At 43.3% G+C, this 26587-nt stretch overlaps 1 protein-coding gene across 5 annotated transcripts; it reads left to right on the top strand.

The window, feature by feature from the left end:
- Window positions 1–3257: 3257 nt before the first annotated feature.
- On the top strand, window positions 3258–26124 carry LOC115173622 (integrator complex subunit 3). 5 transcript variants are annotated; one of them, XM_029731896.1, is made up of 29 exons: window positions 3258–3588; window positions 4295–4378; window positions 5346–5429; window positions 7336–7449; window positions 7602–7686; window positions 7881–7947; window positions 8384–8525; window positions 9643–9772; window positions 9895–9992; window positions 10190–10381; window positions 10587–10674; window positions 10917–10996; window positions 11407–11498; window positions 11719–11837; window positions 12521–12643; window positions 13150–13282; window positions 14003–14057; window positions 14715–14818; window positions 14914–15078; window positions 15430–15583; window positions 17195–17263; window positions 17371–17446; window positions 17561–17674; window positions 22096–22144; window positions 22242–22409; window positions 24146–24246; window positions 24454–24526; window positions 24669–24825; window positions 25108–26124. In XM_029731896.1, exons 1-29 carry the CDS (start codon window positions 3505–3507, stop codon window positions 25183–25185), a joined length of 3078 nt encoding a protein of 1025 aa, XP_029587756.1. In that variant the 5' UTR covers window positions 3258–3504; the 3' UTR covers window positions 25186–26124. The 5 variants fall into 5 exon arrangements, with proteins under 5 accessions (XP_029587756.1, XP_029587752.1, XP_029587755.1 ...); XM_029731892.1 differs by having other exon boundaries at window positions 11719–11849; window positions 12521–12649; XM_029731895.1 differs by having other exon boundaries at window positions 9643–9778; window positions 12521–12649.
- Window positions 26125–26587: the final 463 nt, after the last annotated feature.

Below are 26587 nucleotides of genomic sequence, written 5' to 3'. Positions count from 1 at the left end.
TATTTTTACTATTTTCTTTATTGTAGAATAATAGCAAAGACATCAAAACTATGAAATAACACATATGGAATCATGTAGTAACCAAAAAAGTGTTAAACAAATCAAAATATATTTTATATTTGAGATTCTTCAAAGTAGCAACCGTTTGCCTTGATGACAGCTTTGCACACTCTTGGCATTCTCTCAACCAGCTTCATGAGGTAGTCACCTGGAATGCATTTCAATTAACAGGTGTGCCTTGTTAAAAGTTGATGAGTGGAATTCATTTCCTTCTTAATGCGTTTGAGCCAATCAGTTGTGTTGTGACAAGGTAGGGTGGGTATACAGAAGATAGCCCTATTTGGTAAAAGACCAAGTCCATATTAAGCAAGAACAGCTTAAATAAGCAGAGAAATGACAGTCCATCATTACTTTAAGACATCAAGGTCAGTCAATACCGGAAATGTCAATAACTTTGAACGTTTCTTCAAATGCAGTTGCAAAAACCATCAAGCGCGATGATGAAACTGGCTCTCATGAGGACCGCCATGGGAATGGAAGACCCAGAATTACCTCTGCAGAGGATAAGTTCATTAGAGTTACCAGCCTCAGAAATTTCAGCCCAAATAAATGCACAGAGTTCAAGTAACAGACACATCTCAACATAAACTGTTCAGGGGAAACTGTGTGAATCAGGCTTTCATGGTTGAATTGCTGCAAAGAAACCACTACTAAAGGACACCAATAAGAAGAAGAGACTTGCTTGGGCCAAGAAACACGAGCAATGGACATTAGACCGGTGGAAATTTGTCCTTTGGTCTGGAGTCTAAATGTGAGATTTTGGGTTCCAACCGCCATGTCTTTGTGAGATGCGGTGTGGGTGAACGGATGATCTCCACATGTGTAATTCCCACCGTAAAGCATGGAGGAGGAGGTGTTATGGTGTGGGGGTGCTTTGCTGGTGACACTGTCAGTGATTTATTTAGAATTCAAGGCACACAACCAGTATGGCTACCACAGCATTCTGCAGCGATACACCATCCCATCTGGTTTGGGCTTAGTGGGACTATCATTTGTTTTTCAACAGGACAATGACCCAACACACCTCCAGGCTGTGTAAGGGCTATTTTACCAAGAAGGAGAGTGATGGAGTGCTGCATCAGATGACCTGGCCTCCACAATCCCCCGACCTCAACCCAAATTGAGATGGTTTAGGATGAGTCGGATTGCAGAGTGAAGGAAAAGCAGCCAACAAGTGCTCAGCATGTGGGAACTCCTTCAAGACTGTTGGAAAAGCATTACAGATGAAACTGGTTGAGAGAATGCCAAGAGTGTGCAAAGCTGTCATCAAGGCAAAGGGTGGCTATTTGAAGAATCTCAAATATAAAATATCTCACCAGATTCACAGAACTCAATCTTAATAACAACAAACCTTGAGGGCAGTTTTTCCAGGATTTGGGGGCCTTATAGAGAGCCTGGATCTTGGTTGCAACCACATCCAGACCTTGGGTGATACTTTCAAGGAGGGTTTGCAGAAACTCAAGATGTTGGATTTGACAGGAAATAATATTAAATCAATCAGAAAAGAAGACTTTAAAGCGTACAATCATATAGGGAGTTGATTTTATCTGATAATCAAATTGTCAATTTGGAACCTGTGGCCTTTGAGAGACTGGCCAGCCTAACATACTGTACCTTCATCTGTCATCAAATAAACTTAATGAAGACCATATAACAGGCACTGTGTTCACAGGACGAAGAAGCTTACTAACCCTTAATATGTCCCAGAATGCTATATATTCTATGACACAAAAGAAACAAATCCCTCCAACATTCTCTAACCTGCTATCCCTGGAAAACATCAATATTGACAATCAGGGTCCGAATGGGAAAATACGTCATTATATACCCTCTAACTTTCTTGACAGATGTATTTTTCTTAACTCCCTGCACCCGGACACGTTCATTCACACACCCCACTTGGTGCACATAATCTATAATGACCTCACGGCCCACCCTTCGGAGCTGTTTCACCCAATCCCAATGCTAAAACAGCTCTACCTGTCCAATTCCTGACTTCTATCTTTAGATTTCCTCATATGAGCCAAACTCACTCAAGTAAGAGGCTTACAAGTAGCTCAGAACGAGGTTACAGAGATCAGTGAGACAATGATATGTTCTCTTTCTGCCTTAAATTTCCTTAAATTTAGAAATAACTCTTTCCCCTGTGACTGAAGCAATGCTTGGTTCATCCAGTGTGTGAAGAACAGCAACCAAACACAAGTTGTTTATGCGCATGATTTTGTTTTCAAATTCCCAGAGGATAAGAAAGGCACTAAACTGTTGGACCTTGACATCCACTCCTGTTTGGAAGACATAGCAGGCTTCTTCTATTTCATCACCACCACCTCATTTTCCCTCCTTACCCTGCTGGGGTCCTTTTTTACCATATCCACAACTGGTTTGGTTTCCCTGTAGATAAACAACTAAACTAAGCTCAACTAACATAACTCGTGAACTAAAACTAAACTAACTAAACTAATGGAATTCAACTAATTTAATAGAACTAAACTAGATTCAACAAATCTTCAATCACTTCTTGGTCGCTTCCTGTGTCCTTAGTTTGTGTTTAGTTTAAACTGAATTAATTACTGTGCATTGGTTTTAAAAAAAACGTTGAAACTTTGAAAAACTGGATAACTGTTATAGCTAAATGGTCCGTGTATGTAAAACATGAAAGTATATTTGCAAAAAATGTGTTTAATACATTTGGTCTGGCTTGCTTGGATGAATGTTGTTGTTCGTTGACATGGGTTGTTGCGCCCCCAGTGGTACAAATATATAACTAGTAGTTTGCCACAAAGGTTTTCTTGTCACTAAGCACATTTACCTTGGAGTAGGCTAATGTAGGCAGCTATAGCGAATTTCAAGCATGTTTCCAACGTTTTGCTTAATGAACTGTAAAATGTATTAATTAGAAGGTAATTGGTCTGAATGCTATTGTTTTAACTTAGCATGATAATGAAGAACAATGATCCTGATTTATTTTCAATACACACATTTCAACAACAAAAAAGACGATGCGCCTCTTCTATTATATACTTACAAACGTCTTAATTTCAATACTCAAGTTACGTTGCCACTCATTGGCCGGGTTTCTCTGCGTTCATTGGTAAACCATTATGTCATTCAAAATGAGTAGATCAATCATTGGCTTAAAAGAGCCTTATGGGCTCTCCCTTTTGCCAGCTCTGTGAACGAATACTTCCGCTAGGCCACCATGCCCTCCGGAAGTTAGTTTGTTTTATTCGGACACTGTCGAAAGCACTGGAGTTGAGACTGAGAGGTGGACAAACCAAGTCAAAAAAACACGGTGTCCGACGAAGACCGTGTAAAAAGAGTCTAAACAACTGTCTATTGTTAGAGCCGATCCATTGCTACGAGAAAACCATTTAGAATTTTCCCCGAACCCTAGTGTCTAACCCCTCAAGTCCTCTGGGGCCAGACGAAGCGAGGCGGGAGGTGATGGAGCCTTCACCGGCAAAGGGGAAACCGCAGGGTCGCCTACTGGTGTCCACGACCCTGGACGCAAAAGATGAGCTGGAGGAGGTAGGGCTACTATAAAACATATTCTCAAGAAGCTTTGCTACATCATACGAACAGCTGTTCAACCATACAGCACCTTATTAAACATTCACTACAAAGACACGGAACCATTTTACAAAATAGCCTGCATGTTGCTAGCTAGCTATCATTCAGCAAGTTTGGTTACTAATTCGAAATGGCATTTTATAGCCTAGCGTGTGTATGTTTGCAGTACATATTTTCGCTTTGTTGACGTGAGTTTAAATGATGGGAATCAAGCAGAATTTAGCGTAGCATTTAGCATGCTATTTTGGTAAACATAGAGACACGAGCCCATGCACATGCGCAAAGCTCATCATACACATGTCAATAAAGTACCTTTTCTGACAACCCTTGTAGTGATCCTTCCCCTAAAAAAATCAAGAGCCTAACCCCCACACGGTTAAGGAATTTTCATACAGTAGCTAGCTCAATTGACAGTGATCATCGTTCTATTGTTTGTGTGCAGTCTCTCTGTGTGATTTGTGTGTGTATGATTTCTCTGACTTGTTGTTCCCATGTGTTTTAGTGTGCTGTGTTGTTCTTTGTGTGGCATTTTGTGTGTGTTTCTGGCTGTGTGAGTGTGTGTGTATGCCCACATTGTGAATTGTGAACAATTAGACCTATCTATGCTTCTGGGTGTCTTTCTGTCATTGTGGTTAACATTCCTTTTTGTTGTTGTGTTCATTAGCGGTTGGAGAGGTGTGTGGGGATTGTCACTTCATTGACAAACGGCCTGTCGGAGCGTGAAGCCAACGATGCCATCACAGCTAATGTGAGTCCCTCGCCCTCTCACTAATAGTCCACCACCATGGGATGGGACTCTACATACTAGAATATGCAGATGCGATGTAGCTACTTACATATTTTAGTTGAGCCTTAGGATCTACATTACATTAGCTGTATAGCATAGGATTGAATTGAATCTAATAGAATGTGACTATGGTCAGAGTAATCCGTTGCTTAGCAATTGAGCTGTTCTCATTCACATTTCTGCAATGCCCTTTGTAAATGTTAGTACTCAAAGGATGTGATACATGTGCTACATAAGCATATTGAGATGTGTAAGATTATACAGTATGCTACTTGTAGGCTAGGTGAAAACTTATCCTACAAGCCCAAACTTTGATGGAGAAATGGGCTAGGGACTAAAATGTAGTGACAACTCCAATAAAATAATTAATTGCATGGCACTCTTATGTTTTTCAATGAAGTTATTAGGAAACAGCTGTAAATGTATTGTGATTTGTGACATGTACTATTAAACCCAACCCAACCTAATATCATTACAATTGCAAAGCACTATAAAGTTAGCTTAATTTCTCAGATAAAGTTACATTTCATCAAAATAATTTCAGGAATGCCAATCTTACCTGTTTCTAACTACAAAAACAAATTCAAGACAATCTGAGATGGTGGGTGTCGTGGCCTGCTGAAATTACATGGAATGTAGTATGTTGAATTGAATAGGTTCAAGTTACATGAAGCCCTAATACGGCTGAAGCCTCCTTCGTCAACACCATGATAATGGAGGCTACAGCCCCATCAAATTACATTTTATTTGTCACATGCTTCATAAACAACAGGTGTAGACTAACAGTGAAATGCTTACTTACGGGCCCTTCCCTACAATGCAGAGAGAGAGAGAGAAATAATAATAAATTACACAATGAGTAACGATAACTTGGTCAGGGCTAGGTTACATGGTATGATATATTGTCCTCATCTCCTCCCTTCTCTAGGTGTGTAAAGGTCCACAGCAGCACGAGGAGGTGTGTCTGGGACTCTTCGCTCTGCTGCTCACAGAGCCCCCACAGGCACAGAGGGTAAGGCCTCATTACTACCATATACATGATCATTATCATACTTCATATCATTATCATACACGTTATCATTTCATATGATCATTATGGTTGCCAAGTCAGACGGAGCTCATTTCGGGTAGATTCAACATTTTTACATCTTAGTCTAATTTCGTTATTGCGTTTTCAAAATACTCTGGAATAGTTTTCCTGTTCGCGGGAAGTCGAAAGCCAATTCTGGGAGACTCCAGGTCAAACCAGGAGGGTCGGAAAGCTCTCATGATCATGGCTCCATTGATTGCATTCACTATACGCACACCAATATTTATACACACCTCACATGGTTTGAATTAGCTTACATAGTGACTCTTGTGAGTGCACTAAAAATAGTGTGCTGTTATCAACACCCTAATACCTTGAATACTTTAGGCTACAGGATATGTGAATGGAATTATAGACTCTAAATACTCTACCACCCAGTGTTGTAAAGTACTAAGTAAAAATACTTTAAAGTACTACTTGAGTTGTTTTTTGGGGTATCTGTACTTTACATTACTATTTATATTTTTGGCAACTTTTACTTTTACTCTATACATTTTCCCTGACACCCAAAGTACTCGTTACAATTCACAAACTTATCAAGAGAACATGTCTGGTCACCCCTACTGCCTCTGATCTGGCAGACTCACTCACTAAACACACATGCTTTGTTTGTAAATTATGTCTGAGTGTGCCCCTGGCTATCCGTCAATACAAATAAAAAAATACAATTGTGCTGCTTAATATAAGGAACTTGAAATTATTTTTTTTACTTTTGATACTTAAGCACATCTTAGCAATTCCATTTACTTTTGATACATAAGTACATTTAAAACCAAATACTTTTAGACTTTACTCAAGTAGTATTTTACTGGGTGACTTTCACTTTTTACTTGAGTCATTTTCTATTAAGTTATCTTTACTTTTACTCAAGTATAACGATTGAGTACTTTCCCACCACTGCTACATACCAGTCTATACATCACATACACATCACATACACTGCAAACACTTCACAAATGTTCATGCTAAACTCTGAAGCCTCACTGTCCTTGTCAGTATCTACGGATTTCACGCAACAAACATCACACACACAGTACAGACGCTCATATTTATTACACCCTCACACAACACTATAAATACACACACTGCAGCCTCCTAAATCACTGTGTGAGATTACCAGTATCACACACACTTTATGCACATCTCACTTCCTCTAACACCGCTATTATATATATATATATACATACATACATACACACATACACACACACACACACACACACACAGACACACAGACACACAGACACACAGACACACACACACACACTTTCAGACTGTAGATTATCATTACACCTTATGATGAGACATGGACATTTCCACCGTAAGGTCCTGTAGAATGGGGCTGTTGGGGAAATCAATAGAAATGATTTAGAGAATAGTGAAGTTCTGATCCAGAGTCTGGTGTAGTGGTTAGCCCTCCAGACTCCGGACCACATATCACCCTGACAACATGGCTACTAATCCCGTCTCCTTCCTGTCTGTCTTCCTCTATCCGTCTCCCCTATACATTCTGACGTTCACTGTCCATATATATATCATTTCTTTATTGTTGTTTATAGAAGTTCACCATTTTTAAAACATTTTTTTTTTTTTTACAGAATGGTGAACTTCTATAATATTCCTGTGGCGCCTCTAAATCCTTGTCATCTGAACATGTTTGACTGGGTGCCCAATTTAACACACATGACATTATTTATACATAGCCCCTATTGATGCACAAAGCTGTTCGTTATCACACTGTGTTGTATGTACACTATGTATGTCAATATGCTGCAAAGCAAATGAGCCTTTCGTCATATAACACGTTTGTATTCTCTACTCTCCACAGTGCTACAGAGACCTGACCCTGGTGAATAGGGACGGCATGAACGTGATCCTGATCAAGATCAACCAGATCCTCATGGAGAAGTTCCTCAAGTTGCAAGACGTGTGCCGCACACAGGTAAACAGTTTGTCTCCGTGTAGAAAAGGCAGAAACGGTTTCTCAATTTAATTCGCTTTATTGACACAAAATACACATGTAGATTTTGATGTTTTCTAATGAGTAAGTGATTGACTAATGATCTCCCCCCCCCTCTCTCTCTCTCCCTTCAGTTGGTGTGGTTGGTGAGGGAGCTGGTGAAGAGTGGCGTAATCGGAGCGGACGGCATCCTCATGACCCTTATGAAGCAGATCGCAGGTCGGTCCGTTCACCACGTGTACTGTTGGTTTCGCTGCTTTCAGATGCAGAGCAAATCTTTCTGCCAATGTACAAAGTAGTATCTTGTCTTGTTTCACTGTTGCTCAAAATGGCTTCCTCACCTTTTTTGTTTATTTTGTCTGTGCGTTGGTTTGCTTGATTGAGCAGCTATGTGGCTTTTTTTCTGTGTCCAGGAGGAGACATCACCAATAAGAACCTGTGGCTGGCTGAGAATGTGCTGGACATACTGGTGGAACAAAGGTGTGTTGGCGAGTGGAGTTCAACAGGAAACACTCTTTCACTACAGTATTGTCATGTAATAAAAGTCCAACTGGTTCATAGGGCAAAAACACATCTCACACAATTAGTTTTAAAATAATCTAATGCTTCGAAGTAGGCTCATAACACATGAGAAGGGTTTACCAAGAAAAACTTCCAAAAGGACTCATTTGAGGCAGAAATTCAACAGAAATCAATCTCTGCCTTTTTTTTGTTGAGTGCTCCAACTCTTTTCTGCCTCAAGTTAGTCCTTTTGGAAGTTTTCCTTGGTCAGCCCTTTTCATAGTTGTTGTTATTGAGCACCCCTCTGTTCCTTTTTTTGCTCAACACACTCACACTTTATGGAAGTTTGGACTCATTTGGTTTACCATACAACAAACCTTTCCACAGTCATCTCTATCTCTTTTTTTTCCCTCAGGGAGTGGGTGCTGAAGAGTGGCATGCTGATAGCCATGTCAGTGTACACCTACCTACGCCTCATCGTGGACCACGGCACCCCGGCACTGCTGGTCCTCAGACAGAAGGAGGTGGACTTCTGTATCGGCCTGCTCCGAGAGAAGGTGAGGGAGGAGAGGAATGAAGGAGGGGGTGATGTAATGGGATCAGTGAGGTAAGGAGAAGAGCAATATTTTTATTTATTTTATTTTTATTAACCAGGTAGGCTAGTTGAGAACAAGTTCTCATTTGCAACTGCGACCTGGCCAAGATAAAGCATAGCAATTCGACACATACAACAACACAGAGTTACACATGGAATAAACAAAACATAGTCAATAATACAGTAGAACAAAAGAAAACAAAAAGTCTATATACAGTTAGTGCAAATGAGGTAAGTTAAGGCAATTAATAGGCCATGGTGGCGAAGTAATTACAATATAGCAATTAAACACTGGAATGGTAGATTTGCAGAAGATGAATGTGCAAGTAGAGATACTGGGGTGCAAAGGAGCAAGATAAATAAATACACTATGGGGATGAGGTAGGTAGATAGATGGGCTATATACAGATGGGCTATGTACAGGTGCAGTGATCTGTGAGCTGCTCTGACAGCTGGTGCTTAAAGCTAGGGAGGGAGATATGAGTCTCCAGCTTCAGTGATTTTTGCAGTTCGTTCCAGTCATTGGCAGCAGAGAACTGTAAGGAAAGACGACCAAAGGAGGAATTGGCTTTGGGGGTGACCAGTGAGATATACCTGCTGGAGCGCGTGCTACAAGTGGGTGCTGCTATGGTGACCAGTGAGCTGAGATAAGGCGGGGCTTTACCTAGCAGAGACTTGTAGATAACCTGTAGCCAGTGGGTTTGGCGACGAGTATGAAGTGAGGGCCAGCCAACGAGAGTGTACAGGTCGCAATGGTGGGTATCAATATAGTGAGTAAGGGAATGAGGGAGGAGTACATTTCAAGGTTGGAAGGAGGGAGAGGAAAGCGGGTGGAGTATAGTTAAGATAAACCACTGGGGGGGAGGGGGGGGGCGAATTGGAGTGAAGATGCATATGGATTCTTGATGGAAGGAGGACTGATAAGAAAGAAGATTTATGTCATATTCTATATGCCCAAGAACACAGACTGTTATTATACTGTATCTAGGTTTGACAAGGAGGAATTTCCACACAGCAATGAAGTAATTGAACTCTTAATGACATTTTCCTCTCTCTCTTCTACCCTCGTCCCTGTCTAGTTTATGGAGTGTTTTATCATTGGGAGAGACCTGGTGCGTCTGCTGCAGATTGTGGCCCGGATCCCGGAGATGGAGCTGCTGTGGAAAGACCTGCTCCACAACCCCCAGGCCCTGAGCCCTCAGTTCACTGGTAAGGGTAAGAGAGTGTCGCTCAGCACGGGGGGGGGGGGGGGGGGCGGCATGTGTCTGAGAGACTCGTGGCTCAGCTCTAAACCTCTCTCTTTCTCGCTCCCTCTCCGTCTGGTTCTACAGGCTTGCTGCAGCTCCTGACCGCTCGCACATCCCGGAAGTTCCTGGCTTGTCGCCTCACACCAGACATGGAGACCAAACTGCTCTTCATGACCTCCAGGGTAAACACACACACACACTACAACACTTCTCGGGATGGTACGAACACACACACACACACACACACACTACAACACTTCTCAGGATGGCACACACACACACACACACACACTACAACACTTCTCAGAACAGTACAAACACATGTATAGTACATGCATATACACATTCCTTTATGCCTATCCTGTCCCTCTCCCTGTAGGTGCGTTTTGGCCAGCAGAAGCGATACCAGGACTGGTTCCAGAGACAATACCTGTCCACGGCAGAGAGCCAGTCGCTGCGCTGCGACCTGATTCGCTACATCTGCGGTGTGGTGCACCCATCCAATGAGGTGTTGAGCTCCGACATCCTGCCCCGCTGGGCTATCATTGGCTGGCTGCTCACCACCTGCACGGTAAGGGGTGGGGCAAAGATGGCTAACGCTTTATTTTGCACTTATGCCAATGATGATTTCCTGTCTGTTAATTAAGTAAACAATAAAGATTTTTTACATTAGAATTTACCTAGTATTTACAGCTATTTAACTGGACGTTAACCATAAATAACATTAAGTAGTAATCACATTGTAATAAATACATTTTTATTACTTACGTCTTCAGTCTAACGTGGCGGCCTCCAACGCCAAGCTGGCCCTGTTCTACGACTGGCTCTTCTTCAGCCCAGAGAAGGACAGCATCATGAACATAGGTAAGACAGGGACGGGGACGGGGGACACCACCTATATCTCTTAATGTAAGGGGCCAATGTGCTCAACAAAATGTATAGAAGTAGGAAAACATGTTTTCGAATGCTGGGTTAGTGGTATATCAGAATAACGGAAAGAGGTTACAAGATGGACGCCTTTCTGCTATCACCTTCTCTCTGCCACAGTATGCACTGTTTTCTCTTCCCTTTCTGTTTTCATGGTTTACCCATCCTCCCTCTCTCAGAGCCGGCCATCTTGGTGATGCACCACTCCATGAAGCCTCATCCAGCCATCACTGCCACTCTCCTGGACTTCATGTGTCGGGTGAGTGGATGCACACATTACACAATGGCGCTCATTCATATCACTTAGCTATGGTGAATTTGCTGCTAATTTTAGCTATTCAAAGTGGAATAGACTTTGTTGACACGTGCTTCATGCTCCGTGTGTTAGCATAGCATTAGAGAGTGAAGAGATGTTTTTACATTTTGTGCGGTGTTCACCCGTTTGGTCTGACTTGGGAAACGAGTGGTAAATTTACAGCAGTGGGGACGTTTAATGGCAACTTTAATTAGTGTTCGTTGTGCCGTGCTTTAGAGAAGTTAGTTATGTGGTATTTTGGCCTTCTCTCAGATGTTTGACTCAGCTCCTCTTTTGACTCCTTCTTGCCTTCAGTTGATCCTACTCTGTTTTGCTCTCTTTTCTCCACCCACCCCCCTCTTTCTCCCTCACAGATCATCCCTCACTTTTTCCCCCCTCTGGAGGGGCAGGTGCGGCAGGGTGTCTTCAACTCTCTCACCTTCATCATGGAGAAAAGAGTGCTGGCGTGAGTCTCTCTCTCACGCATACATGCACACACCACCGCCATCATAGGATATATTTGACCATAGATAAACAAATTAATATTATATTTCAATTGAACCTATATATTTGATCCAATGATTTTGGTATCGTCAGTGATTTTAGTTATTTTATTCCATTTTATGTCAGTGGATCTTCATCAGCCTTATTGTAACCACATGTCGGTCTGTCTTTTCCTCCCTCAGTCACCTAGCCCCACTCTTTGACAACCCCAAACTGGACCGGGAGCTGCGCTCCATGCTGAGGGAACGCTTCCCAGAGTTCTGCAGTTCCCCCTCACCCCCCACCGAGGGAAGGGATGAAGGTACAAATGAAAGTAATGAAACTTTTATTTATTAACATGAATGAATGAATGAATGAATCAACACTGTTGGTGGTCCTTAAAGAGGACTTTCTTTACACAGCTCATTACAGTTACAGACATGCAAAATAAACGTCCCTCATCTGCAACCATTCTCCCCCGGACATGCACAATAACACTAATCAATATTGTCAGGTTGGGAATCATAAAGAAGCAACCTTTTGAATCATGCTTTATGATATTTGTAGAGTTGAAACTAGCCTCTTTCTAGCAACAGTAGGGAAACTAGACCTTGTCTCTTGAATAGACTCTAGTCCCTAGAGCTCAGGCTGTTGTGCCAACTGAAAGCGGCTTTGGGTAAAAGTGTCTGCTGAATTAGTGTCATGTTCCATCTTGAAAAGGAACCGTAAAGTAAAGCATTTTCAATTCAATATGACTTTATTGAATTGCATTGGGGTGCAGCTGACAGTTTAAAACGTGAATTGTCCCCACTAAATATCGCATGATTAAATAATTGATCCTAGCGTTAATGTTTAACTACTTTGAATAAGGTTATACAGGAAAATTGTGTGTGTTTTTGGAGGGATGTATCTAGCTAAGCTGTTATTCGTGCTGCCTTTATCTGAGAGCCTTCTGTTTCCTTGCCTCTACTCTACAATGCCGTCTAATCACCCTTCGCTCCTCAGTGAAAATGGAGGAGTCTGTTTCCTTGGAGATGGACAATCATGTGTTGCTGGACAAGGAGGACGGTTGCTATGACAACACGGAGGCTGCCTTCAGCGACGATGAGGAAGAGATTAACAACAAGGGTGAGGGTAAGGAAGGACACATTTTATTACTGCACTCAACCCATATAATGGATACTGTTTTATAACCACCAGACTCTCAACACTTAAATTGGTACAATCTATTCCACTGCATTTTACACCAAATGACCACTAACGTGATCTAGCCTGGTCCCAGATCTGTTTGTGCTGTCATGCCAACTCCTATGGATGACAATGACCATAGTAGTTGGATAGACAGCCCAAACAGATCTGGGACCAGGCCTATCACTAGCATAATCTCAACTCCGATTATCACCACATTAGATTAGTTTTGCTTTCACCCCCCCCTTTCAACATAGATCAGCAGCTTAATACATTACAACTGCTTTTAGCTTAGATGAAACAAAATCAGAAACTTGCATGTGAAAGCAATTTAGAAATCCACAAACCAATTCAAATGACTAGAAACATATTAGGGGCCTCAATCTCACTCTGCTTCTTACTCATCCACTTCAAGTCATTGTCTGACCTAATTTTGGTTATTACAGGAAATAAAAAGCGGGAGTTCCGATTCCACCCAATCAAAGAGGCCATTATTGAGGAGCCCGCTGACATCACTCCCTACGTGGACCAATTGGACGACATGATGAAGGAGAAGGTGTTGCAGTTACAGAAAGGAAGGTCAGTTGAGTGGATGTGACTTGACAATGCCCTCGCATCATAACATTATTTGTCTAACAAACGAGCACACTCAATTTAATTCAATTTAATTAGCGTTATTGGCATAAGACATTACCAAAGCAAACATATAGGAATACATTTTTTTTTTTATTCGTGGCAGCTTAAACACTCGAATCTTTCACATTCACTGACATTCTCAGTCAGATCCTCAGTCACACGTGCGCGATCCCAGATCAAGACCTTGGAGAGCTACTGGGTGCTGAGTCTTTTGTTCCACCCCAGCACTAATGCACTTGTTTCCAGCTAATCATGGTCCTCTTCAGTTTCGACCTTGATTATTTCAATCAGGTGGTTTACTGTGGGGCGAGAACAAAGACTTGCACACCCAGTAGATTTTCACCACCAGTGTTGGAGATCCCTGCTCTTCCCGTTCACACTGCTAACTTATGTATAGGATGAGGAGGCGTTGACAATAATGCCGTTCGCTTCATGCCTCTGCCTAGCTCACTAGTAGGTTGGGTTGTTTCTGCCGTTTTCCGTCCATTGATTCGAGTTGATTTGGAGAGCCGCTTTCATACTTCATCTCTCAGCCTCCCCCCAATCACTCCCATTGCTGTCATTGCTGATTGCAACAACATTGCTGATTACAGCACTGGAAGTCGTTTATTCAAAATGGGCTCGTTAATAATTATTTCCTTTCCCCATCTCTCCCTCCAACAGTGACACTGAGACACATTGTGAAGTCATGCAGGAGATCGTGGACCTAATCTTGGAGGTGAGTGAACTAAAATAATAATGTAGTCTGAATAACATGGGCTTAACTCCAGATATTTATTGGGGGGGTCATCATACACTGAGTGTACAAAACATGAAGGACACCTCTTAATATTGAGTTGCACCCCTGCCCTTTTGCCTTCAGAACAGCCTCAATTCGTCGGGGCATGGACTCCGCAAGGTGTTGAAAGCGTTCCACAGGGATGTTGGCCCATGTTGACTCCAATGCTTCCGACAGTTGTCAAGTTGGCTGGATGTCCTTTGGGTGTTGGACCATTCTTGATACACACGGAAAACTGTTGAGTGTGAAAAACGCAGAAGCGTTGCACCTACTACCATACCCCGTTCAAAGGCACTTAAATGTTTTGTCTTGCCCATTCACCCTCTGAATAGAACACATACACAATCAATTGTCTCAAGGCTTAAAAATCCTTATTTAATCTGTCTCCTCCCCTTAATCTACACTGATTGAAGTGGATTTAACAAGTGACATCAACAAGAGATCATAGCTTTCACCTGGATTCAGCTGGTCAGTCTGTCATGGAAAGAGCAGGTGTCCCTAATGTTTCGTATACTCAGTGTAAATCTTGTGGGGGAAATGGGAATTTTCTGTGTTTTATTGATGTTCCTGCTCTCTCGCCCTTTCTCTCTCTCTCAGGAGGACTTTGACTCAGAGCAGATGTCCACTCTGGCCTCCTGTCTGGCCGAGCTCTTCAAGGGCCACTTCAGAGGAGACGTGCTTCCCGACGAGATCACAGAAGAGTAAGTGTGTGTGCGGCCTCTGCCGTACATTTGTGTATACATGAGAGAATAATTAAAAATAAAAAAAGTAACTCTGTGTGTTCGTTCATTTCCAGGTCGCTGGAGGAGTCTGTGTGTAAGCCTGTGTGCCTGGTGTTCAGGAACCTGTGTCAGATGCAGGAGGACAACAGTGGCTTCTCAGTGCTGCTGGAGATGCTGGCGGAGCTCTACCAGAAACAGCCCAAGATCGGCTACCACCTGCTTTACTACCTCAAGGCCAGGTGAGGGCACTGGGGCCGCCACACTGCTTAGCATTAGCTTTAAAAATGAATGGAGAGCCCTTGGCTTCAGGGAGGCTGAGGGAGTAGTGGGTTAGAGATTTTGCTGTCTGCCTGAAGTTACTGATTATCTAGCTCCTTCCCTATAACCGTGCACTGTTTGGTTCTCTAATGCTGCTGGTAATGTTCCTTCTACCGCGATAAAGCCGTCATCGGAGACATGAGCCTGTACACATTTTTGCCATCTAACGGCTCTGTTGGTCTAACATCATTTGATCTAACGTTGTTGCACCATTGTTGGATCGTAGCTGTAATCTAGTTCTAACGTTGTTGTGACATCGTCTCCCACCACAGTAAAGCGGCGATGGGGAAGATGAGTCTGTATGAGTCTTTTGCCCAGGCCACAGCGCTAGGAGACCTGCACACCTGTCTGATGATGGATATGAAGGCCTGCCAGGAGGACGACATCAGGCTCCTCTGCTATCTCACACCATCCATCTACACCGAGGTACACACAAACACATACACACAAACACCATCTTCAGAGATTGACTTTTTCCAAATGTTGTGGTGTTACAGGCTGAATTTAAAATGGGTTAAATTCAGATTTTGAGTCACTGGTCTACTCACAATACCCCATGATGTCAAAGTGGAGTTATGTTTTTTTTTAAATTTTACAAATGAAAAGTTGAAATGGCTTGAATCAGTAAGTATTCAACCCTTTTGTTATGGTAAGCCTAAATAAGTTCAGGAGTAAAAATGTACTTAACAAGTCACATAATAAGTTACATGGACTCACTCTGTGTGCAGTAATTGTGTTTATCATGATTTTTAAATGATTACCTCATCTCTGTACCCCACACAATTTTCTGTAAGGTCCCTCATTTGAGCAGGGAATTTCAAACACAGATTCAACCACAAAGACCAGGGAGGTTTTCCAATGGTTCGCAAAGAAGGGCACCTATTTTGTAGATGGGTAAAACAAAGCAGACATTGAATATCCCTTTGAGCATTGTGCAGTTATTACACTTTGGATGGTGTATCAATACACCCAGTCACTACAAAGATACAGGCGTCCTTCCCAACTCAGTTGCCGGAGAGGAAGGAAACCGCTCAGGGATTTCACCATGAGGCCAATGGTGATGGGAGATAACTGAGAATTGTTCAACACCATTGTAGGTACTCCACAATACTAACATAAATAAGAGTGAAAAGAAGAAATTGTAAAAAAATGTTGCAAAGATATTAACTTTTTGTCCTGAATACAAAACGGTATGTTTGGGGCAAATTCAGCACAACACATCACTGAGTACCACTCTAAATATTTTCAAGCATGGTGGTGGCTGCATCATGTTATGGCTATGCCTGTCATCGGCAAGGACTAGAGTTATTTTTTTATTTTTTTTATTTTTTTATTTTTTTTTAGGGTAAAAATAAACGGAATGGAGCTAAGCACAGGTATAATCCTAGAGAGATTTGGTTCAGATTTGGTCTGCTTTCAAGCAGACACTGGTAGACAAATTCACCTTTCAGCAGGATAATAACCTAAAACACAAGGCCAAATATACACTTTAGTTGCTTACCAAGACGCCATTGCATGTTCCTGAGTGGACTAGTTAGAGTTTTGATTTAAATCAGCATGGAAATCTATGACAAGACTTGAAAATGGCTGTCTAGTAATGATCAAGAACCAACTTGACAGAGTTTAATTATTTTGAAGAGTAATGGGTTATTATTGTACAATCCAGGTGTGCAAATCTCTTAGACACTTATCCATATAGACTCACAGCTGTAATTGCTGCCGAACATGTCTTGACTCAGGGGGTTGAATACTTATCTAATCAAGATATATTAGTGTTTTATTTTCCATAAATGATGTTCTGTTAGAATTCTTCTTTGACAAAAAATGACAATTTTAAATCAATTTTAATCCCACTTTAACACAACAAAATGTGGAAAAAGTCAAGGGGTCTGAATACTTTCCAAATGTACTGTATATATTGAGGTCAAGACCATCTCATTTACATCAAAAAACACACTCATTCACCCAACACGCTCATTCACCCAACACTCCCTAGCCGGCCACCGTTTGACTGCTGACATCTCCCTCTCTCTGTAGTTCCCAGATGAGACATTGCGCAGCGCAGAGCTACTCAACATGATTGTAGCCGTCATCGATTCAACACAGGTAATTCAACCACACTCACACAAAAATACGCTGTACTGCATAGTATTTTTCTCCTTCAACCGTCCCATCTCACTCCCTCCATCTCTCTTTTGTTTTCTTTTTTTCAGCTGCAGGAGCTGATGTGTCACGTGATGATTGGCAATCTGGTGATGTTCCGCAAGGACTCTGTCCTCAATATCCTCAGTGAGTCGCGTATAACGTCAGACACACACACACTCATATACTGGCACACACACCCAGACTTAAAAACACAGACTCATAGTGCTTGTGTCTCACTGTATGAAATATTGTTTACAGTCCAGTCTCTGGATTGGGAGACGTTTGAGCAGTACAGCACCTGGCAGCTCTTCCTGGCCCACAGCATTCCACTGGAAACCATTATCCCCATCCTGCAGCACCTAAAGTACAAAGGTGAGATACACACACAAAGGCCTAGACACTGCTCTCCACTATTCTTAGCTAAATCACTTAGACCCCCTTACACTCGTAGAAATTGACCTAAATAGATTGGGCCAAATTTACTACACAAGAACTACACAAATCATATGCATGACCATGGCAGCAATTGAAATAACTTTTTGGAGATGGGGTAATTATCAGATGAGGACACAACAGTTGACCTTACACAAGACTGAATCTAAACATTACAATGTTGATTTTTTTTTTGTGCATTTTACACTTGCTGTACTTTTCACAACATTTGTCAATAACAAAATCTGAAAATACTCTGGATACGTTCAGTAACATAAGAATATTCATTGACATTTTGGAATGGGTGCAAGATAAGAAAAAAAACGATAACGAGGGTTTGAGTGAGAGGTCTAACTGGTGTCGCCAAGTGGTCGCACATTTCTCCAAACTGTGCACAGTTCCTAAGTCATTTCAAGGCACTTTTATGACTGAAGGAAGATCCTTCAGCTGTAAGGTGTTTTTTTTGAGCGCTCTTAGCGTTGCCATTGTGGAACTGAAGAAAGCACCATTGTAGTTTTTTGTGTGGAACACAGCCCTTCGTCCCCACCATCACACATAAACATTCCATTATTAATCGCAATCTGGATCAGGTGGGCATCATTGGAAAGCTTTTTCTATTGCCAACATGGCTAGCTCAGTTATAATCAGATTTGATTTGTCGCATGTGCTGAATACAACAGCTGTAGACCTTACCGTGAAATGCTTACTTATGAGCCCATAACCAACAATGCATTTCAAGAAATAAAGTTAAGAAATGATTTACTAAATAAATAAAATAAAAAGTAACACAAAATAACAAATACTGAGGCTATATACAGGGGGTACCGGTACCGAGTCAGTGTGCGGGGGTACAGGTTAGAGGTAATTTGTACATGTAGGTAGGGGTGAAGTGACTATGCATAGTTAATAAACAGCAAGTAGCAGCAGTGTAAAAACAAAGGGGGGGTTGTCAATGTAAGTAGTCTGGGTGGCCATTTGATTGTTTAGCAGTCTTATGGCTTGGGGGTAGAAGCTGTTAAGGAGCCTTTTGGACCTAGACTTGGTGTTCCGGTACCACTTGCCGTGCAGTAGCAGAGAAAACCGTCTATGACTTGGGTGACTGGAGTCTTCAACAATTTTTTGGGCCTTCCTCTGACACCGCCTAGTATATAAGTCCTGGATGGTCGGAAGCTTGGCCCCAGTGATGAACTCGGCTATATGTACTACCTTCTGTAGCGCCTTACGGTCGGATGCCGAACAGTTGCCATAACAGGCGGTGATGCAACCGGGGCTCCCGAGTGGCGTAGCGGTCTACGGCACTGCATCTCAGAGCTTGAGGCGTCACTACAGACACCCTGGTTCGAATCCAGGCTGTATAACAACCGGCCGTGATTGGGAGTCCCATAGGGCGGCACACAATTGGCCCGTCGTCCGGGTTTGATCTTAACTGACTTGCCTAGTAAATAAAGGTTCATTTTAAACCGATCAGTTTGCTCTCTATGGTGACGCTGTAGAACTTTTTGAGGATCTGGGGACCCATGCCAAATAGTTTCTCCTGAGGGGGAAAAGGTATTGTCGTGCCCTCTTCGACTGTCTTGATGTGTTTGGACCATGATAGTTTATTATTGATGTGGACGCCAAGGAACTTGAAACTCTTGACCCGCTCCACTACAGCCCTGTCGATGTGAATGGGGGTGTGTTCGGCCCTAGTCCACGATCATCTCCTTTGTCTTGCCCACGTTGAGGGAGAGGTTGTTGTCCTGGCACCACACTGCCTAGTCTTTGACCTCCTTCGCTGTTGTGTTGTCAGCAAACTTAATGATGTTGTTGGAGTCGTACTTTACCACGCAGTCGTGGGTGAACAGAGAGTACAGGAGGGGACTAAGCACGCACCCTGAGGGGGATGAGGGTGGCAGATGTGTTGTTGCCTACCCTTACCACCTGGGGGTGGCCCGTCAGGAAGTTCAGGATCCAGTTGCAGAGGGAGGTGTTTAGTCCCAGGGTCCTTAGCTTTGTGATGAGTTTCGTGGGCACTATGGTGTTGAACGCTGAGCTGTACCCATGAACAGCATTCTCACATAGGTGTTCCTTTTGTCCAGGTGTGAAAGGGTAGTGGGAGTGTGATTGAGATTGCCTTATCTGTGGATCTGTTGGTGCGGTATGCGAATTGTAATGGGTCTAGGGTTTCCGCAATAATGGTGTTGATGTGAGCCATGACCAGCCTTTCAAAGCACTTCATGGCTAACCGAAGTGAGTGCTACGGGGCGTTAGTCATTTAGGCGGGTTACCTTCCCTTTCCTGGGCACAGGGACTATGGTTGTCTGCTTGAAACATGTAGGTATTATAGACTTGGTCAGGGAGGACACTTGGTCCGCACATGCTGAGTACACGTACAGGTAATCTGTCTGGCCCAGCGGTCTTCTGAATGTTGACCTGTTTAAAGGTCTCGGTCACATCGGCTACGGAGAGCGTGATCATAGTCGTCCGGAACAGCTGGTGCTCTCATGCATGCTCCAGTGTTGCTTCCCTCAAAGCGAGCTTAAAACGCATTTAGCTCTTCTGCTAGGCTGGCGTCACTGGGCAGCTCGTGGCTGGATTTCTCTTTGTAGTCCATAATAGTTTGCAAGCCCTGCCGCATCCTACAAGCGTCAGAGCCGGTGTAGTAGGATTCAATCTTAGTCCTGTATTGAAGCTTTGCCTGTTTGATGGTTCGTCTGAAGGCATAGCGGGATTAGTGTCCGGATTAGTGTCCAGCTCCTTGAAAGCAGCAGCTCTAGCCTTTAGCTCGGTGCGGATATTGCCTGTAATCCATGGCTTCTGGTTGAGATATGTACGTACGGTTACTGTGGGGACGACGTCATTGATGCACTTATTGATGAAGCCGGTGACTGAGGTGGTATACTCCACAGTGCCATTTAATGAATCCCAGAACATATTCCAGTCTGTGCTAGCAAAACAGTCCTGTAGTTTAGCATCCGTATCATCTGACCACTTCCGTATTGAGCGAGTCACTGGTGCTTCCTGCTTTAGTTTTTGCTTGTAAGCAGGAGTCAGGAGGATAGAATTATGGTCAGATTTGCCAAATGGAGGGTGAGGGAGAGCTTTGTATGCGTCTCTGTGTGTGGAGTAAAGGTGGTCTAGAGTCCCTGACCACAAGGAGCACCGCTTCTGGATGAGCATTTTCTTATTTGCTTATGGCCTTATACAGCTCGTTGAGTGCGGTCTTAGTGCCAGCGTTGGTTTGGGGTGGTAAATAGACGGCTACGAAAAATATAGATAGTGTGGTCTACAGTTTATCATGAGGTACGCTACCTCAGGCGAGCATTGACTCAGTGAAACATAAGATATTACAGTTTTTAATGTCCCGTTGGTAGGGTAGTCTCGAGCAGAGATCATCCAGTTAATTCTCCAGTGATTGCACTTTGGCCAATAGAACAGATGGTAGAAGCGGGTTACCCACTCACCAACGAATTCTCAAAAGGCACTCTGATCTCCGCCCCCTGTATTTCCGTCTTTTCTTCACGCGAATGAGGGTGATTTGGGCCTGGTCTCATAGAAGCAGTATATCCTTCACGTCAGACTCATTAAATAAATAATATTTGTACAGATCGAGGTGAATAATTGCTGTTCTGATATCTAGAACCTCTTTTCGGTCATAGTAGACGGTACCAGCAACATTATGTACCAAATAAGTTAAAAACAATGTGAAAAAACACACAAAATAGCACAGTTGGTTAGGAGCCCGTTAAAACGGCTGCCATTCCCTCCGGCGCCATTATTATAAAATAACGTCTTAGTGTTAGGCTTTCAAAAGTCACTTCAGACAATCAGATGGTAATTTTAGTGCGCGTAGAATGTCATGAGTGCATTGAAGTGTGTGTTCTGCGGCAAATGTTCTCTACAATACGACAAACCGGCTATTTCTCTTCAGGACAACCCAGGGTATAACGCATGTCATCCTGTGGCTCAAACATAGCGGTCATAAACGTTGATACTGTAAATTACATGAGTTTTCAAATATGGATATGTGAAGTGCACATTTGGACATATAGGGGCATTTCCCTCACTCAGACAACACGTGTAAAAGTAGCCCAATTATTGGGGAGGGGGGCCCCATCTTCTGCGCGGTGCTCAAGTCTACCGGCTGTCAGTCAAAACCCACAGTGCTGTGAGGGGAGAACCTGAGTTCTGACGTCATCTATAGCGTGTTAATGTTAATAGCTGACAGTTAAGCTACTACCAGCTTATCTTTAGAATATTTGAGCTGGGTATGCTATTGGCCTTCACTAAAATGTGTTAATGGTTCTACACTGTTCTTTCCTGGTATTACCACTGGCATAATATGCTCATTCTATGCTCATGTTGTATCTCTTCCTTTCCAGAACACCCAGAAGCACTCTCCTGTTTGCTGTTGCAACTACGCAGGGAAAAGTAAGCTATAGTTACGGGTACATATCTGTGCAAATGAATAAAAACAAGACTACAGTGGCACCAGTACTGATCCCTGTGGTGCTCCTTCCCCCTTTAGGCCCAGTGGGGAGATGGTGAAGATGGTGCTGAGTCGGCCCTGCCACCCGGAGGACCAGTTCACCACCAGTATCCTGCGCCACTGGGCGGCCAAGCACGACGACGTCCTGGGAGAACACATCAAGGCCCTGCTCATCAAGAACAACAACCTGCCACGCAAACGCCAGAGGTGACTACGAGTCCACCGCTTTCCATTTTTAAAGAGATGGAGTTTTTACCCCAATCTTACTAGTTTTCTTTAATGTTGACATCCAATTGTTTTTTATTCGTTCGCTACACTTTCTAAAATAGCTCACACATACACTAGATGTACAAAGTATGTGGACACCCCTTCAAATTAGTGGATTCGGCTATTTCAGCCACACTCGTTGTTGACAGGTGTATAAAATCGAGCACACAGCCATGCAATTTCCATAGACAAACATTGACATTAGAATGGCCCGTCCTGAAGAGCTCAGTGACTTTCAACGTGGCGGCGTCATATGGATGCCACCTTTCCAACAAGTCAGTTTATCAAATTTCTGTCCTGCTAGAGCTGCCCCGTCAACTGTAACTGCTGTTATTGTGACATGGAAACGTCTAGGAACAACAACTGCTCAGCCGTGAAGTGGTAGGCTACACAAGCTCACAGAACGGGACCGCCGAGTACTGAAGCGCGTAGTGCGTAAAAATCGTCTGTCCTCACTTGCAACACTCACTACCGAGTTCCAAACTGCCACTGGAAGCAACGTCGTCGGGAGCTTCATGAAATGGGTTTCCATCGCCGAGCAGCCATACACAAGCCTAAGATCACCATGCACAATGCCAAGCGTCGGCTGGAGTGGTGTAAAGCTCGCTGCCATTGGACTCAGGAGTAGTGGAAATGCATTTTCTGGAGTGATGAATCACGCTTTGGTGGATGGCAGGAGAACGCTACCTGCCCCAATGCATAGTGCCAACTGTAAAGTTTGGTGGAGGAGGAATAATGGTCTGTTTCTCATGGTTCGGGCTAGGCCTCTTAGTTCCAGTGAAGGGAAATCTTAATGCTACAGCATACAATGACATTCTAGGCTTCCTACTTTGTGGCAACAGTTTGGGGAAGGCCCTTTCCTGTTTCAGCATGACAATGCCCCCGTGCACAAAGCGGGGACCATACAGAAATGGTTTGTTGAGATGTCTGTGGAAGAACTGACCTGAACCCCATCAAACACCTTTGGGATGAATTGGAATGCTAACTGCCAGCCAGGCCTAATCGCCCGACCTCCTTAATGCTCTTGTGGCTGAATGGAAGCAAGTCCCCACAACAATGTTCCAACATCAAGTGGAAAGCCCTCCCAGAAGAGTGGAGGCTGTTAAAGTAGCAAAAGGGGAACCAACTCCATATTAATGCCCATGATTTTGGAATGAGATGTTCAACGTGCAGATGCCCACATACTTTTGGTCATATAGTGTACTTCGATTCAACCTATAGCTCAACACTTTCACTCCAGAAGATCTGGGTTCGACTTAAAATATTTAATTATTCAAAAGAACTGTTTCCAGAGATTTAAAGTAACACTTTTCATACTCGTGTTCCATGCATTGTTTACTTCAGCGCTGATTCAAACTGATCTTTTCTCGGGGTAAGAAAAATGATTATCATTGGTGTAAAATCTCTTTAACTGAAGACACACACACATGGGTTTAAATGCTTCAGAATGGTGTTCTAGTGTTTCTGTTCATTGATGTTGAGCTTTTGTTGATTTTAACTGCACTGCAAATCACCCATGGTTTTGATTATAAGTTGAATCGGTTGTTTAAATGCTGGGCTGGAACAAAAGCCTGCACACTGTGTTGATGACCGTTAGGTTAAAGCCTGGTCACAGTAGTGTTCCTGTTCACCGGAGTATAAGGAAGGAGTGTTTTTATTGTCTGTGTGTCTCCCAGTCTGCGGAGCTCCAGCAGTAAACTGGCCCAGCTGACCCTGGAACAGATCCTGGAGCACATGGACAACCTGAGGCTGAACCTCAGCAATACCAAGAACAGCTGTGAGACACACACACACACACACACACACACACACACACACACACACACACACTGTTTTTACTATTGTAAAACACACATCTCTCCTGCAATAGCAACAAACTAACACTGCCTTATACACTTACCTTAGTATCCCCCAAACACATGTCTAACCCAGTGATAAGTACCGTACCGTGAACTCTGACCCTTCTCTGTCTGTGTGTCCCCAGTCTTCACACAGACACCCATCCTGCAGGCACTGCAGCACGTCCAGGCCAGCTGTGACGAGGCCCACAAGATGAGGTGAGACCCCAGACTCTCTTCCTGTCCTCAGAGGATCATTTAAAGATGCTATGAATAACACAGTTACTAGGAGTGTCTTATAGGGGTTTAAGAGTATGACAGGATTGTAAATGTGTCCCTTCTTTTTGTCTCCGCCGCTCAGATTCAGCGACCTGTTTTCATTGGCAGAGGAGTATGAAGAGCCCTCCTCCAAGCCTCCCAAGTCACGGCGCAAGGCCCCCGCTTCCTCTCCGCGGTCGCGTAAGGGAGCGGCCACTCCTGTTAGCAACGAGGAAGAAAGCGCATCCAGCAGTGCCTCGGTAGGTCCTCCTATGACCACTTCCTGTTTAGAGAGACTGTGTTAAGATGAGCCTCACATAGTCCCGTACCCTTTTACACTCCAGCCCCAGGATTAGATTTAGGTTCTATTGCTGATTAACAGAACCTAAACTGTTAATCAGTAACTATTTTGTGTCTCTCTCAGCTGTGTCGTTATAGTTTCAATATTAATTAAAAAAAATGTTTAGCTCTCCTGGTTTCAGAAGCTATTTCTGTCTCCATTTGTTCCTCAAACCTCCTTTTTATTTCCACCCCTACTCCAGGAGGAAGAGGACTCCAAACCCAAAGCTCCCAAGAGGAAGAGGAAAGGCTCATCTGCGGTGGCCTCGGACAGTGACTGACAGCCCCACAACCAACCCGCTCCCACCTGCCATAGTGACATCCCTGAAGACAGGACCATCAGCCAACCAGCTTCTCCAAACCACAGAGGAAACCCCGCCCCCAGAGACACTCAACAAGAGGGGGCAGGACTCCGCCGCATGGACTTTAATGCTACTGGCCGGAGCCATGGAGACGCTCTTCCTCTCCTCTCACTGGTCATTGGCTGCTTTGTGTCAGTTGGTCTGGCTGGATTGGTCAGGGGGGGCATTCCAAAGCGCTCGAGAAGCAGCGAGGGGAAATGCCAGTCGCCGTGGCACAGACTGACAGAAACACTGTTACGAGACTGATATCTGTATCCTTGAGGAAAGGATTACATGACTAGACTGGATGTTTAGGGGGAGTGAATGTGTTGCTCTATTGTCACTTAGAGGTCCGCCTATCACAATGCACTTGGGGACATCAGACCGACAAAGCATTTTCTAAGCCATGACCATGATGACCGAACAACCAGCAAGACCATCCAGTCCAGTCAATTTTAACAGAGGCACATGTGGAAGGTTAGGTTTAGGCGATTCACGCCGTTCCTGGAAAGAAAAGACACCTCTGTCACAATCCCACCCCCTCAACAACAAAAAAACAAAAATCCTTCCGCGTCTGAAAAAAAACTTTAACTATTGGTTGATAAACATACCTGTCGCCTGTTCCTGTTCACTTTTCATTTCTGATTGGCCAGAAGCGAGAACATGGACACACACACACTCTCTCTCATTGGATCATTTTAACCACAGATGGTTGGACTGTATGCGAGGTCAGAAATAAAGACTGTATGAATGGAGGAGCCAGATGTAGTCGCTGAACTTTTTAATGGAAATGTCTTTCTACTGAACTATTTTCATAAAAAAGGTCATAACTATGTTAAATGATTATGATATTAATAAAAAAAAAGGGCTAAAAAATAACTGTGGAGATATAGTCTTATGTAATGTGTTTGACGATTATCTTTAAATAAGAGATTGAATGTTGCATGTTAAGTATGATTCAGGCTTGTGGTTGAGTTTTCACACTGCAGCACAGCTCACACCAGTCAATGCTGTAACACTATCCAGGACATTACTGGAGTACCCTTCTGCTCAGAGATGTCTCATAATGTAGGCTATTTCATTATCTTAGCACTGGCTAAGTTTAGCAGTAGCTATTTAAACCAATCCGGACTGTAGATGAGTTTCTCCTGGCCCCATAGGCTACCTCCATTTTCCCCACTTACCCTGAAAGTAGTCTAAGTTAAAAAAAAAATAATAATGTTTTTAATACATATGTATCCAGTGCGAACTGAGGTTGAGACTAGAGGTCTTCATTTATTGACATTTGTTTCAAGATATCAATATTAAAGTATTGTCATTTGTATCTATCAGGCAAGTAATT

This window comes from Salmo trutta, chromosome 34 (genome assembly GCF_901001165.1).
Source record: "Salmo trutta chromosome 34, fSalTru1.1, whole genome shotgun sequence".
Taxonomy (NCBI): Eukaryota; Metazoa; Chordata; class Actinopteri; order Salmoniformes; family Salmonidae; genus Salmo; species Salmo trutta.
This window is presented reverse-complemented; position numbering and strand designations above follow the sequence as displayed.

What these genes read in the sequence shown, in the direction of transcription:
- LOC115173622 (XM_029731891.1), top strand. Translation starts at nt 3,505, where the DNA reads ATGGAGCCTTCACCGGCAAAGGGGAAACCGCAGGGTCGCCTACTGGTG. An exon ending in TCCTGGACTTCATGTGTCGG is followed by an intron (nt 10,997 to 11,406) that starts GTGAGTGGATGC and finishes TCTCCCTCACAG; the next exon opens with ATCATCCCTCACTTTTTCCC. An exon ending in TTGCAGTTACAGAAAGGAAG is followed by an intron (nt 13,283 to 14,002) that starts GTCAGTTGAGTG and finishes TCCCTCCAACAG; the next exon opens with TGACACTGAGACACATTGTG.